General features: G+C 39.2%; 1 protein-coding gene across 4 annotated transcripts in view; it reads left to right on the top strand.

Moving 5' to 3' along the window:
- The window catches only part of ESR1 (estrogen receptor 1), a 277,685-nt gene that overhangs the window by 168,990 nt on the left and 94,024 nt on the right, over window positions 1-14,671 (top strand). For all 4 annotated transcript variants that reach the window (XR_006889705.1, XR_006889706.1, XR_006889704.1 and 1 more), the window contains one exon: window positions 12,386-12,524. Coding sequence is in view for 1 of the 4 variants with exons in the window: in XM_046669218.1 (XP_046525174.1) it covers window positions 12,386-12,524 (139 nt within the window). In the remaining 3 variants the exon portion in view is untranslated. The remainder of the gene's footprint in view (window positions 1-12,385; window positions 12,525-14,671) is intronic.

The raw sequence follows: 14,671 nt of genomic DNA, 5'->3' as shown, positions 1-14,671 counted from the left end.
TTCCTGCTCCAGCCACACTTCTGACCACTCCTCCCTCTGCTTTCTGTGCCCCCACATGTCTAGTCTAGAGACAGTTTCAAGAACATGCCATACTGTCTGGTCCCTCTGTAGCTTTGCCTCCTTTTCCATCAAGCATGTCATCAAGACTTGAATTAGGAATCCTAGGAAGTTGTGTCACTCTGGACTAGGTGCCAGTCCTGTGTACTTCCAGGGAGCCCTGGGCAGCCCTCCAATGTGGTCTTAGATACTTTTTCCAATCCTTTTTTAATTGGGCTGTCTTCTCTCTTAGCATTGATGTCAGAGACCAAGACATGTTGAATTTTTCTTGTCCCTAACATCAATCTAGTACCTGGCACATAGTAGGTGTTCAAAGGAGTGAAGCAGTTAATTTTTCTGTAATTAACTCATGTTTTAAGTACTCCAAAGAGTACTATGTTTATGAGTGTTGTTAAATATTTTTCTCTTTCTTTGTAGGAAAAGCAAAGTATTGGGTATTTTAAAAAAATAAAAAAGTATTGGGCAAAATATGTTAATATTTTAATCTCTGATCGTATTTAGACATATTTTTAGATAGATTGGAGAGTCTAACAGCTGAGTGTTCTGAACGTTCTACCTACCTCTCTAGCACGTTCCCTCTCTCTTGCTCTTCCTTTTGCTCACCTATGCCCACAGCAGCTGTTTCAGTCCTTCACTATGCTATTCGAACACCCTCCCCTATCACCTCCTTATCCCTCTCAATAAAAGACCTCACCTCCTTCTTCACTGAGAAACTGGAGTCCTTCAAATTGCTGTTCCTACTGCCAGAAGATAATTCATTTACACTCATCTTCGTCTCATTCATTTATTTACCTTTTTTTCCCATTCATTCAACAAATATCTGTTAAGGGCCTTTTCTCAGCCGGGCACTGCCTTAAGTTTTTCAGGTATAATGCTATCCAGACATAGTCCCTGTGCTCAGTCTGTTTCCAATCTGGTGAGAGATACTAATAAGCAAATAGACGTTTACATAGATAAGAGCTAACAAAGGAATAAGAACTTGATCTTGATGCTGGGAGAGTTTAAGTCATCGGCAAAGTGTACTGGGAAGAGGGAAAAGCGTATGCAGTGGCCCAAGGAATAACTTTTTCTCCAGCCTCAGAGATTACAGTGCTCGCTCCTCAGATATTTTCCTATATTTTCGCACTCAACGCATGCCATTATTATCATATGTTCATTTTCCTTACTTCCCCAGTAGACTATGAGTTTTTTGAAAATAAGAATGTTGTCCCATCTCTGTACCCACGGTACCCAGCCTCATGCCAGGTTTATATATATTAGAGATGCTCAGTAACTATTTGGGGAATATTGAGCATGGTTGTGTGAGAAGTAAAGTGTTTCCAGTTTGTTGTGAGTTGAATTGTGTCCCCCCAAAAGATATATTGAAGTCCTAGCCCCCAGTACCTATGAATGAGACCTTTTTGGAAATAGTGTATTTGCAGATGTAATGAAGTTAAGATGAGGTCATACTTGATTAACCCAATATGACTAGTGTCCTTATAAGAAGAGAGGAGACCCGAGACTCACAGAGAACACCATGTGATGGTGGAGGCAGAGACTGGAAAGATGCATCTACAGGGCAAGGAACGCCAAAGATTGCCAGCAACAGCAGAAACTAAGAGAAAGGCAAGGAACGAAATCTCTCCTAGAGTCTTCAGAGAGAGCAGGGCCCTGCTGGCACTTTGGTTTCAGACTTCCAGCTTCCAGAACTTTTGTTTTCTATTTTCTGTTTTTTCAAGCCACCCAGTTTGTGGTACTTTATTGTAGCAGCTGTACAAAACTAACACAATTACTCTTTATTTTTATTAGGAAATAATGTTGTAGTTCCTTAGGAAGTCAACGTTATTGATGGGACCCAATACTGAGCCAGGGGTCATGTTGAGCTAGCAAGAAATGGAATTATTCTTGTTTGATGGTAATTAGTACTTAGGGAATCTCTCCTTTAGGCTGGCCTACCTACCCACTCCACTTTTAGAATGGCTATTTAATGGCCTGGTGGGATCTGCTGTGGTTATAAAAGGATCCACTATGGGTTAAAGGAAGATAGTCTCTGGCATTCTAATTTCCTCTGGCTTCTCTCTACAATGGTGTATGTAAGGTCAGTGGCTCTAGAGTGGAAGACGCTGAAATAACTCTTTATCTTTTCTTTTGCTTCTTGTTCTCTCTGGGCTGAAATTTGTGTTGGAGAATGGAAAGAAGTTGGGAAGAGGAGAACTGTGGGAAGACTGGAAGGGAGGGAGCAACCTTTTCTAGATAAATCCCCCATATGCTTGTGAAACCCTCAGACCCCCACCAGCCCCAGACTTGCTGCCTTCCTCCCTCTTGGTGTGGGGCCCTGCACTCTCTCCTCTGGTTTCTCAGCTGAAGTGTTGTTATGTGATTTGGTACTCAACATTTCTGTTACTTCCTGGTGATTCTGCCTTATAAAACTTTCACTGTAGCATTGTGAATTTAAGTAAAACCATGGGAGCATAAGCCTCTTTTTCACTCCTGATGCATTCCAGAACTAGTTGTCCCTGGGTCCTTGGCACCATCAAGCGTTCCTCTAGCTTTTAAATCAAATTTGTGCACATGTATCAAGAAATGCTCCTTAAAACTATCAGATAGTCATCAATTTTGGTTTCGTTGAGGGGTCTGAGCCAGGTGGAAGGAGGAGGAAATCATTGTTGTCCATTTGTTGGAGGGACTTGCTCTGAAGAGGAGATTGTCTGCTTCCCTCTCTTTGTGTTCATGACATTTGTAGTGTTTACTAGGAGCATACAGTTATAGGGAAAACTCAGACTGATGACAATAGTATTTCAAATGCTTCTGTAGGTCTGTTTCAAGGTAGACAGGGAAAAAATGTATGTTCTAAGGTACAAGTACTTGTTGACTTTTCAAACACAGCCAGTTTGTGCTCTTTATCCGGGAACTTAGAATCGCTCTGCTATGCTGGCCTTCCTGTCCATTTGACAAATACGTCAAAGGACAGTCTTGAGTACTTTACTTTACAGTTTATTAATTTTTTTCCTTCTTTAGTTTGCAATCTACTCTCAGAAACTGGAAAATAATTTCCTTTACTTTTTTTTCCCTTTCTCATTTAAGCTGAAATTGATTTCCTTCTGAGCTTGTAAGAAAAAAAATTAAGCTGTAGTTAGTACAATAGCTTTTGCTGAATAAAAATAAAAGACTAGTTTACCTTCAAGCTGTGCTGTATCAGATAAAGAGCTCTTCTGTCCCTCCAAGGAGGATTTTGACATGAGAGAGTGCAAAATTTTATAATATCAATATAGAATAATTGTAGCCAATACAAGAAGTGAGAGAGTTGTTTGTTTGGTGAATAGGGGGATGGGTTTTCTGTGTGTGTTTGGAAAATTGGGAAGGTAGGAGACACTCTTAAATCCATCAGCTTCTCCAGAACTCTTCTCAAATGCTTATTGTCATGACAACCATCTCTTCATAAACCAAGGCTCTGAGTGTAATACAGATGGGGTTGGTAACAAGGTAGAGTTGCCATCTGCTTTGTTTTCTCTGAGGGACATGTTTTTTTGATCCCCAAATCTGATCCTCGTATCTGAAAGTCTTGACTTATTTTTCTTTCTGGAGTCAGATATAGTTGTGAGATTAATTCTTTTCTTCTGACAAACTACTTCCTTATCTGTCATCACACAACTTACGGTTAAATGGAGGAAAAAAAGGATAATTTTGTGTGTGTGTATGTAAACAAATACGTACATATATTTTAATGATTTATTCCTCTCTCTACTTTGCAAAGCCTGATATGAACTGCCTTGTAATTCAATAGTACAGTCAAAAGTGAGGTCAGAAGAAGTAGCAGTTAGGCAATAATTTTCCCAGGGAACAGGTAAAATGATTATTGCTTTTGAACATTGTATTAACATCTATGCCTCCTGATGGTAGGGCTTCATGAAGTCTCTAATAAGCTCTGTTGTTCTCACTTTCCAACAAAAAGGAGCACATCAGTTCTTCAGGAGAAGAAAAGCTTTTCCTATTACTAAATTTGGAGAGAAATTTGCCAAATAAATGAATACTTACCTGAGGGACACAACGCAATACCTTCATCCACTGCTGTACCAAAGATGCAATGATATTTTCTGGTATCAACTTACAAAAAATGAGAACATAATTTCTTAAAGGAACATTTTCAGCATTTCACAAGATCATACATGCTATGATCAGAATTAAGATGCATCCAGCCTTTGAAAATAAGAAAATAAGAAAATACATTTCTAGCCATTTAAAGGCTAAATTGCTACATACGGTTAAAAGAAGTATTTTGTGAAGTTCATATTTAAAGTCAAGAATAATTTCCTTCTTTGTGTTATAATTGTTTTACATATGCTACAGTATATAATTCTAAACCTTAAAATCTTGAGCTGCCCTTACACAATAGCTCCATTTTTCTTCTAATCAGAGAAGTTCTATAATTAGCTCTCTAGATTAGAAGTAATTTATTTCCATACACCCTTTATCTCCTATGCTTTGGTGTGTAGATATACTCAAATACTGGTGGATGAGTAAAATGTAACCATAATATATTACACACACAAATGCATATCCACAAGCACGTATGATGACTAAATAAATGTGGGCTGATATCCAGAAGGGAAAAACCAGAAAATTTTTGAAGTTGAGTCTGAATACACTCCTGTGGGTAAGTCTAATGATTTTTCAAAGGTGTATTATAAGGAGTGTGGTTCCTTGAATGTAGTTCTGGGAGGGGGTTTAAAATCAAGCAATTGTTGAGCAAACTTGAGACCAGTTTTGTCACTGGATTTCGTTCCTTAGCAAGTAGCCTACGTTGAGTAGGCCATTCATGGTACCTAAGACCTTTTGAGAGGAAAAAGTCTTCTGCATTTATATTATACATCAAGTATGCATTGTAAGAGAGACATTGAAAAATATCTCAGATCCTTCTAAGCAAGCTCTCTGTTGGTTTTTCCTCTTCACTTAGGTAAAAATGGAGGAAGAAGTGGAATTACCACAAACAACACTTTTAGTTTATATTTTGGATGTACCTAGAAACACCACCTTTGAATCTGGATAAGCAAAAGTAATTCTCAGAGTAAGATGCCCTAAGCTCTGTTGCATTGTTCTAAAGGAATTGGTCATAATGTCATAAATGTCTTCATAATATTCTGTCAAATAAAACATGGTGCCCTGGTCAGGCTGCATTGTCAAGATTGGAAAGTTTGTAGATTTATATAGCTATCATGACTTTCATCATCTGTATTTCTTTCAACATGTGGTCATCTTCATAAGGGATATTTGAAGTATGTACTGTTAATTTCGAAACGCAGTACTTTTGTTTATTTTAAAATCCCTGGACTGCATTCTCCAATCTTTACTCAAATTAATTGGCTGTCAGCTATGCTAAGTGTGATGTATTTTTAAAATATTAAATTTGTCACATTCAGTTCTTCACTTACTGCTGGTTTTTGTTGTTTTGTATTTGCCTGGAGAAAACCACTTGATTTCCAAGGCAGGTGGTCACCAGAGGGCAAGTTTCGTTTTCTCTATCCCAAGGCAAACAAGGAGCAGCAAACCCAGTGCGCAAGCCTGCTGGGTTCAATGCAGAACCATTGACCATTTATACTGGGGGTGTCCAGATACAGCTGCCTTCTGGGTTTGCTTAACATCTTGAAGTGTTTTGAGTGTAATAAAAGCCCAAACGTGCTTTCTTTTCTCATTTTTTTCATGTGTGTATCTTAGGAGAAATATAATCCTCATGCTCTTGTTCCTTCCACTTTTAAATCATAAAAATGTTGTTTTTAAGAGCTGTTTGATGTCTAGGAAGTCTTTTATTCTTTTTATTAGGTTATTGCTATATGTAAATAAAAAGAAAAAATAAACAGAAAACATAACATGACGTCATGACTTAGGGCAAACACGAAGTGCCCAATTTAAGGTTGAAGTTCTGCATCTAGAATATCTTAAAACCTAACATTTCTCTTGGTGCTTTGCAGAAGTAGTGCCCCTCCTCCTGGGCAGAAGCTGCAGGCCTGTTGAGATGAAGTTGAGAGGAGAGCGAGTATTCATTGACTCTGGTGCTCTGGGACATCTGCTAACTCCTTAATTTTTGCAGTAGCCCTATGTGGTAGGTCCGTCCATCTGCATTTTAAAGATGGGAAGGGCTTTCAGAGATGTTAAGTAACTGGCCACGAGTCACAGAAGAATTTCAAACCAGGTCTACGTGACTTTTCCACTCATACTCTTTTCATCACTTCCATCCTCCCTGTTCCATTGTGGGGCTGTGGTTGAGGGAGTGTGTACCCTCCAGATAATCAAAAAGTTCCGTGTTGGCAAGGTCATCAGGCTTGAGGATGAGGGCTACTGTAGCCTCAAGGAAGCATCAGCTTGGTATTGGTGAGGCGGATATTTAGTATGGAGGTTGCTTAAGATCATTGGGTAGGTGGAATTGTGCCAGAGGGGGACCTGTGCACACTTCCCTTTATTATAGCAGGGGAAGGCCAGAATCCACACAGGGATGGTGACGTAGGGCAGGATAGGGAGAAGCCCATGCTCTTGCATTGTGATTCAATATTTCTAAACAAGTCATACTCTAGTACTACTTATTTTATTTTGTAATGGTCGTATGCATTTAGTAAGAGTGGTGCATGACATTATTTGTTGAAGTAGATTAAACTCATTTCTTAAAACAGAATTTTTCAAAGCTTGTATGTTACTGGAGACATCTTAATGTGGTATAGAATGGGAAGCACAGTTTTAATGGGTCTCTCTGTAATGGGACTGCATATAAAAAAGAATCCAAGATTTTGTTTGGAGGGTAGAAGGTCATATTCAACTAGACCAGGGGATCCATGGTCCATAGTATTGAATTAAGTTACTATTTTCTGGAGAAAAAAAATTACAAAATGGAGGACATGAAGACTGTGTAGCATTTGAACTGGGATCTAGATTCTTCTGATCTTATCTCTTCTCTAGGCTTTCTCCCAGAAATCCCAACTTTTATTCAATTGGTAGCTGTCAGTGTGCTACAGTCTCCTGTTCCATTGTGTCTTATTTTTCTTTACCTTATTCCACTTTTGAGTCTTTGGCATCAAGAGGAAAAGAGATGAATTATTTAAATTTTCTTCCACTGAGTTAAGGCAATACAGAAAGAATGCAACGGGCAATTTCATAACTGACATTTTGTGCAACATTGGGGTCATCATATGACTGAGAACATGATTAATTTTTTTGAAGGTCAGAAAACTAATACTTTTTCCGATGGATTTACTGAAGAAACCAACCACCTGGCTTCTAGTTCTGTAGATCACACACCCCCGAGAAAACCGGCTTTCGCAGGGCTTCTATTTCACTTTGCGTCTCCATAGATTGTATCCCATGGAAATAAGAAATATAATTAATCCTTATTTTTTTCTCATGCTTCCACTGAAGAGCCACTCTGATTTATCGTTTACTCCACAGCAGTGCAGAACTTTACAGCATCCGTATTAGTCGTTTTGCCTAAGGATCTCTGCACACTTTTCAACATCGTTTCTAAGAGCCTTCCTTACCCAATAAGAGTGGGTGAGGCTTTAGGGATCTCCTGTGTGTCAAGGCATTAAGGAAAGAATTTGTGTGGCTGTCTCTAGCAGAGTAGGGTAGAGCGCTTAGGATCTCATGAGGCCCAAGGAAGCGGGGAAGACATGCCATAAACTCCTTTCACAGTCAAAACTTAGTTAAAAATCTTGGAGGAGAGACAGTTACTTTATAATAGAGGACAGAGGCAGGAAATAATGAGCTGGTTGTATGTACAGAGGGGGTCTTTTTCTATGAAAGAGGCCGCCCTCAGCTTCTTTTGATCCCTACCCACACAGAGGGTAGGGAGTAGGACTTGAGGCATTTCTGTCTGTTTCTAGTATATTCTGTCACTGGATATTTTATTGCTAGACCTGTGAAAATAGACCAGAGAAAAAGACCTGTGTTCATTTTCTTTTAAAATTTTATTTTATAAAATGAGATTTCTGAGCATTAGATTTCACCTGTTCTCAATAAACTATTGTTACTACTTTTTAGGTATACATTCTGTTTCACTGGTGTGGAGTCCACAGGCTCACAGCTCCCTTGTCACTGTCACTAAGATGGGAGTCCCCAAGGGACGGGGTTGAGTCACCTCTCACTGTGTCACCTGCAAGAAAATTTGTCACTGATGCCCTTAGTCACATCACATAGGAGCTTCTAGCTCTCATCTTCCTTATGGCAACACTTTCAAGTGTTCCAGAAAGAATGAAATTTACTTCTTGAATGTCTCTAAGTTATTATAGCAGATCCAGTTGAAATTGCGTATTAGATCATTCTTCCTTTTCATAAGGAAAATAAACTAAGGGATTGAAACTCGATGTCTGTAGATAGTTGGCCCTCTAATTTTGTTCAGGATTTATTACATTAATTTTCTCCCTTGGTTATGAATGGAGAGTATTAATGGACCTTTAGTTCACACCAGAGGGGCATTTAGTTCCAGTATGGTTAAAATCATATTGAGACCAGTGTACTGGTAGAAAGGAGACACTCCATCGAATAACTTCCTTCCTTCACATTCATTGAGAAGGTTAATTGGCAGTCTTCTCTGCATACTCCTGCCAACCCTGCCACAGGAACCTGCAGAGGACACTGTGCAAGAGATATATAGCCCTTGTCTGTGGGCAATATGCACAGCTGAGAAAGATAATTAAGTAGACTATTTCTTTTTGAGAGATCTACATCATTTCAACAGAAGGACCCAGCAATTCCGCTATACGCAGACTGAAAACTATTACTAATAGACATACTTCAGATGGATTTCATAATCACCAGACTTGTGTGGTACAAATGGTTATGGTGAGCTTCTTAGGTTTCCAAAAAGACTGCTAAAACTGTCAGACTTAAATTTTGAAGGGAGATTTGAGAAGTATGATTCAGTTTAGTATGTTGAGTTGCCACCAGAAAGTGCTCCTTTGGTCTTCTGAAATTGATTGATTATACGGCCGGCTGTAGATCTTGCTAGATCCCCCAGTCTCATCTTGTGTGACTCTTCCAGGTGTATGGAGGGTATTGAATGAATAACATGGTGTAGGTATCATCGTGGGTGATATTATCATATAATTCCAACTTTTTCCAAATAAAGCAAGGAATATCATGAGAAGAGAGAGACCTCCCTTGTCAATATTAACATTTCTGAAAGTGGATTTAATTTATAGTATAAATTTATATTGCAATTATGAGACTTCATCAAAAAGATTGGGGTGAAATCTTAGAGACAGACCTTTCCTGTGAGCTTTCCTTTTAAGGCCTGCTTCCTGGAGTTGGTTTATCCCATTAGACATTGGATACTGAGAAAGAGAAGATTTCCTGCTGCCTCAGGCAGCGTTTCCTCCAGAGCAAACCTGGTCCATTTTGACCCCATGCACTCTACAGGTAAATCGCTGCTGGTTGTAGCAATAGATACTTGAACCGTTTTTTTCCCCAGGAGGCCTGAAACCCAATCACTGTTTTATAATCCTCTAGTTTTCCTTACAAACAAAGCTGCCCACTTTCTCTCCAGTTCCAAATCCTGTTTTAGAAAGAAGAAAGTGGAACCCACTCTTTCCAATGGGAAGACAATTGTTCTGATAAACACTACAGTGTTTTGGGCCTTGGCGTGGCTGAGTGATGTAACAGAACGCGAAATAAATTTGGAGTTTAAAAAAGAAGGATTTGATAGAATCATGCATCTTGTGCTTCTAATGAGTATCCAGTTTAGAAGGATTTACAGCTATGTGCATAATTAATATGAATATAGTGTAAGATAATGGTCTGTTAGAAGCACGTGAAAATATGCTCAACATCATTAGTCATTAGGGAAATGCAAATTAAAACCACAGTGCCAGTGTGATACCTCTCTATGTCTACTAGAATGTCTAAAATTAAAAAGACTGATCACACCAAGTATTGGTGAGGTTGTGGAGTAAATAGCGCTCTCATCTATTGCTGGTGGGAATGTGAAATGGAGCAAACACTTCTGAAAACAATTTGGCAGTTTCTTAAAAAGTTAAATATATACCTACCATATGATCCAGCCATTGTACTCTTAAGTGTTTACCCAAGAAAAATGAAAGCCTATGTCCGTACAAACACTTGTACATAGATTGCTCATAGAAGCTTTATTTGTAATAGCCCCAAACTGGAAACAACCCAAATGTCCAAAGAAAGGATAAGCAAATTGTGCTTATTTGTTGGATAAAGCCATACAATGGACTATCACTCAGCAATAAAAAGAATAAACTGGGGCCAGCCCTGGGGCTGAGTGGTTAAGTTCACATGCTCTGCTTTGGCGGCCCAGGCTTCACCGGTTGGATCCTGGGTGCGGACCTACACACCACTCATCAAGCCATGCTGAGGTGGCGTCCCACATAGACCAACCAGAATGATTTACAACTAGGATACACAACTATGTACTGGAGCTTTGGGGAGGGAAAAAAAGCAGTAGGATTGGCAACATGTGATAGCCCAGGGCCAATCTTCTTCACCAAAGAGCATACCTTTAAAAAAAAAAAAAGAATCTGGGGCCAGCACAGTGGCCGAGTGGTTTTCATGTGCTCTGCTTCGGTGGCCTGGAGTTTCACCGGTTTGGATCCCGGACACGGACATGGCACTGCTCGTCAGGCCATGCTGGGGTGGCATCCCACACAGCACAGCCAGAGGCACTCACAACTAGAATATACAACTATGCACTGGGGGGCACTGGGGAGAATAAGAAGGAAAAAAAGAAGAAAAAGAAGGTTGGTAACAGATGTTAGCTCAGGTGCCAATATTAAAAAAGAAAAGAACTAACTGTTCATACGTGCAAGAACAAAATAATTATAGTGATTTAAAGAAATCAGACAGAAAGTTGAGAGACTCTTTGGAATTAGATTCAAATAGTAGCAGTAGGAATATGGAAAGGAGAGGAAGAATTTTAGCATTCCTTCCAAGATAGAATTGGCGAGGCTTGATTATGGGATGATGGCTAGATGCGCCATAGACTCTGAGCTCTTTCTCTGGCTTGGATTTCTCTTTGTGGCTCCTCACCTATTTGGTGGTAAGGATTATGTGAAAGATGGCCTTCAAGTATATAAGAAACGATGAGCTCATCCTTTAATGCCGATTCTATGAAAGCTCCAAGACCCTCAAGAAGAAACATCCAGTAGGCAAATCATCTCTACTTGCCTGCCTAAGGAAAATAAACGTGTTGTGGCTTTTTAATTAATATAAGAGAACAAAGAGTTGAGGACAGAGAGAGAAGGAAGAAATAGATGGGATACCTCAGGGCAAAACAACAGGGAACCGATATGGAAATCAGCAAACTTTATGCCCATCTTGTTTATTTAATGCCCCTCTTCCTCTGGCATGTCTTAATTTATGTGGTTGGATTTATTTAGTCACTTGATCCAAATTCTCTAATTGCAGCTCATAAGAGGTAGTGTCAGTTGTGTTCAAGGGCACATGTTCTGGAGATTATATTCCCATCTCTGACCTTAACAAATATATAAACTCTCTGAACATCTATTTTCTTATCTGTAAAATGATATCCCCATCAGTTCCTACCTCTTAGAGTTATTGTATCAATAAAGATTAAAAAAATTATAAGGAAGTACTTAGCATTGCTTTTAACTCATGGTAAGGACTCAATAAATTGCTCTTCCTCTTCTCCCCCTTCCACCCCCTTCCTCATTCTTTTTATTATTAGGCATCCACCATATTGTCCATGATTGGAAAACCTTTAATCTCCCAATAAGCCACGAGAAAACATGGTACATTTTATGTTTATTACAGAAGTCATCATAATATCACCTTCATACATCTGACTCATTCTCTCCCAAGTGATTTATTTACATATACTATTTTATTAGGCTTTCTCTTCCATGTTGTGAAAAAAAAGAGCATGGCTTAGTGATGAAGAAAAGAAAGAGAAATTTAGTGACTTTGGTCCTGCCCATGTTCCAATTCCTATTTGGTTTAAGGCAAGTAATTTGAATTTCTTACACCTACATATCTTCAACTGAAACAAAAATGAAATATCATAATCACATAGGGATATTAGATATTTCTAAGTAAAAAGAATACAAATTTTAACACTATTTAAGTACAGAACTTCATAGAAAGCTAAGTGGGTCACGTAAGTTTAGTATATTTCTCTAGATGTGACACTAAGCACTAAGAAACTCATGAAAATTCATTGATATACTAGCTTTAAAAAAGAGTTACTTGACTTTCCTATCTAGTGTGTTTCTATTACATGTTATTAATGGAAAATAGACCACCAATTCAAATCCCTGGTTGCATTCGTTTCACCAGTAATGACTACTTTTCATTTTAAGTCGGCAAGATTTTTCTTGTCTTGTTTCAGGCTTTGTGGATTTGTCCCTCCATGATCAGGTCCACCTTCTGGAATGTGCCTGGCTAGAGATCCTGATGATTGGTCTTGTCTGGCGCTCCATGGAGCACCCAGGAAAGCTCCTATTTGCTCCTAACTTGCTCCTGGACAGGTGAGTGACCCGGCTGTAGCTTGAGGGAAGCACATCCTTTGTGATCACCAGTTTGTGCCTGAAACCCCTTGATTCAGTCCTCCATGAAGCGTCTAAGAACTTTATCAGATAGGTTTACTTTACAAATGGATGAATTCAGGTGATGTAGGCTGTTTGAGTTCACAGAAAGCTAAGGGTAACTTTTGCTAGATAGCTCCCCAGATTAGTTCCATTATTTCTAAAATGTATCTGTATATCTACACACGTATATATATGTATGTAAATGTACACATATGTATATGTGTGTGCATTTATAAAACTATGAGCTGTAATTTTATAACTCTACCTTCATCTTGTGTTATACAAAAAATGATGAATGACCTTCCTTTAATCAAAATATACTTTGGCCCATGTACATCCAAACTACAGCAACCGTTTTGTTACCTTCTCCAATTTTCCCATCAGTAAATGAGGAAATTTGACCATCGTTCTGAAGGCCACTTCCAGTTCTATGAGCTCAGAAAACTTACTGGCTTATTTTTAGAAAATGAAGATTTCAGTTTTCCAATGTGCTACCTTATTTAATGTATTCTATTTTGGTTGACTTGGAATGTGAGTCCTATGGTTCTTTCTTTTGCAGTGATTGCTCACAATAATAGAATTTAGACATTCTTCAACAGCAGCTACCACTGACGGAGTCCCTACCCGGTACCAGCTGCTGTGCTAAATGCTTTACATACATGATCTCATTTAATTTTCACAGCATTCCTAGGAGCCTTATCAGTCACATTTTATAAGAAAGGATGCTAAATTTTAGAGACATGCTGCTACTTACAAAAGCGTTGAGCTAGCCAGGATCTCTATAGTGTTCCTTCCCTTTCCTTCCCTTGTCCTTTCCACCTCTTTCCTCTGTTTCCCTTTGCTTTCTTCTTTCTTTTCTCTTCATTCATCTACTCCTTCTCTTCTTTCTCCTCCTCCCCTTCCTCATCCTCTGGCCCCCAGTACATAGTTGTAGGTCCTTCTGGTTGTGCTTTGTGGGACGCTGCCTCAGCATGGCCTGATGAGCAGTGTCATGTCTGTGCCCAGGATCCGAACTGGCAAAACCCTGGGCTACTGAAGTGGGGCACATGAACATAACCACTCGGCCACGGCACTCGCCCCCAATTTCTCGTTTTAATTTTCTTGTGTTACAGTGGTGTGCTTCTGTGACCAAGTTATAAACATTTGCAGGTGAAAATCTTAGACCTTTTTTTTTATTATTTTTGGAGGAAATTCCTACAATGTTTCACTGCTACAGGTTGGAATATGTCTTCAATGTTTAGGTTTTTTGGACATTCATACCTGAACTGATCTGCTCCATGATTTACAACCTCACTCAATCTATCTTCTTGGTACACACTTTCAGAGAACAGTCATCAAATCATTGCATTTTGAGTATGAAAGGGTTTGTGACCTTACCTCACCCCCAATGAGCTCATTTTGCCCATGAGGTGATATTGGCTAGGATTTTATCAGCCACCTGCTTCTCTTTCTTTTCCACACACTCTTAATGTGGTTAATTTTCTCTCCTATGTTTAACTGCAGTGTGAGTGACTAAAAGTTCTCATCTCTATCCATTCCTGCCTTCTGAAACTCCAGATCTGAAGTTCCTGCTACCTCTAGATCAGTATTTCTCAATTTCTGCACTGTTGACATTTTTTGGCCTGATCATCCTTTCTTGTGAGGGACTGGCCTGTCCATTTTAGGATATTTAGCAGCATCTCTGAACTCTCCCTACTACATGCTCGTAACACCTCCATCCTTAGTCATAACAACCCAAAGTATGTCCAGACATTTCTAAATGTCCCCTGTGTGTGGTGGGAGGAGAGGCACAAAATCGTCCCTGGTTGAGAATCGCTGGTCTGGATTTGCCTATTTCAATGTCTATAAACTCTTCAGACTCACCATATCCCTCACTGAATACGTTATCCTCCTCATCAATTTTTTTCCTTTTCTTTTCTCCTTTTCTTTTCTCCTTTCTATTAGTGACATCAGCATTCACCTAGACACTGAAGTTATAAAGTTTAAATTAACCATGGATCCCACTTCCCCCCTCAGCAGATTATCCAGTTAACCATCAAGTCAGTTCTGAAATCCATACTTGGCCTTTGTCTCCCTTCTTTTGCCCT

The sequence above is a fragment of the Equus quagga genome, chromosome 8, assembly GCF_021613505.1.
Source record: "Equus quagga isolate Etosha38 chromosome 8, UCLA_HA_Equagga_1.0, whole genome shotgun sequence".
NCBI lineage: Eukaryota > Metazoa > Chordata > Mammalia > Perissodactyla > Equidae > Equus > Equus quagga.
The sequence above is the reverse complement of the archived record's forward strand: the minus strand, read 5'-3'. Positions and strand labels throughout refer to the sequence as shown.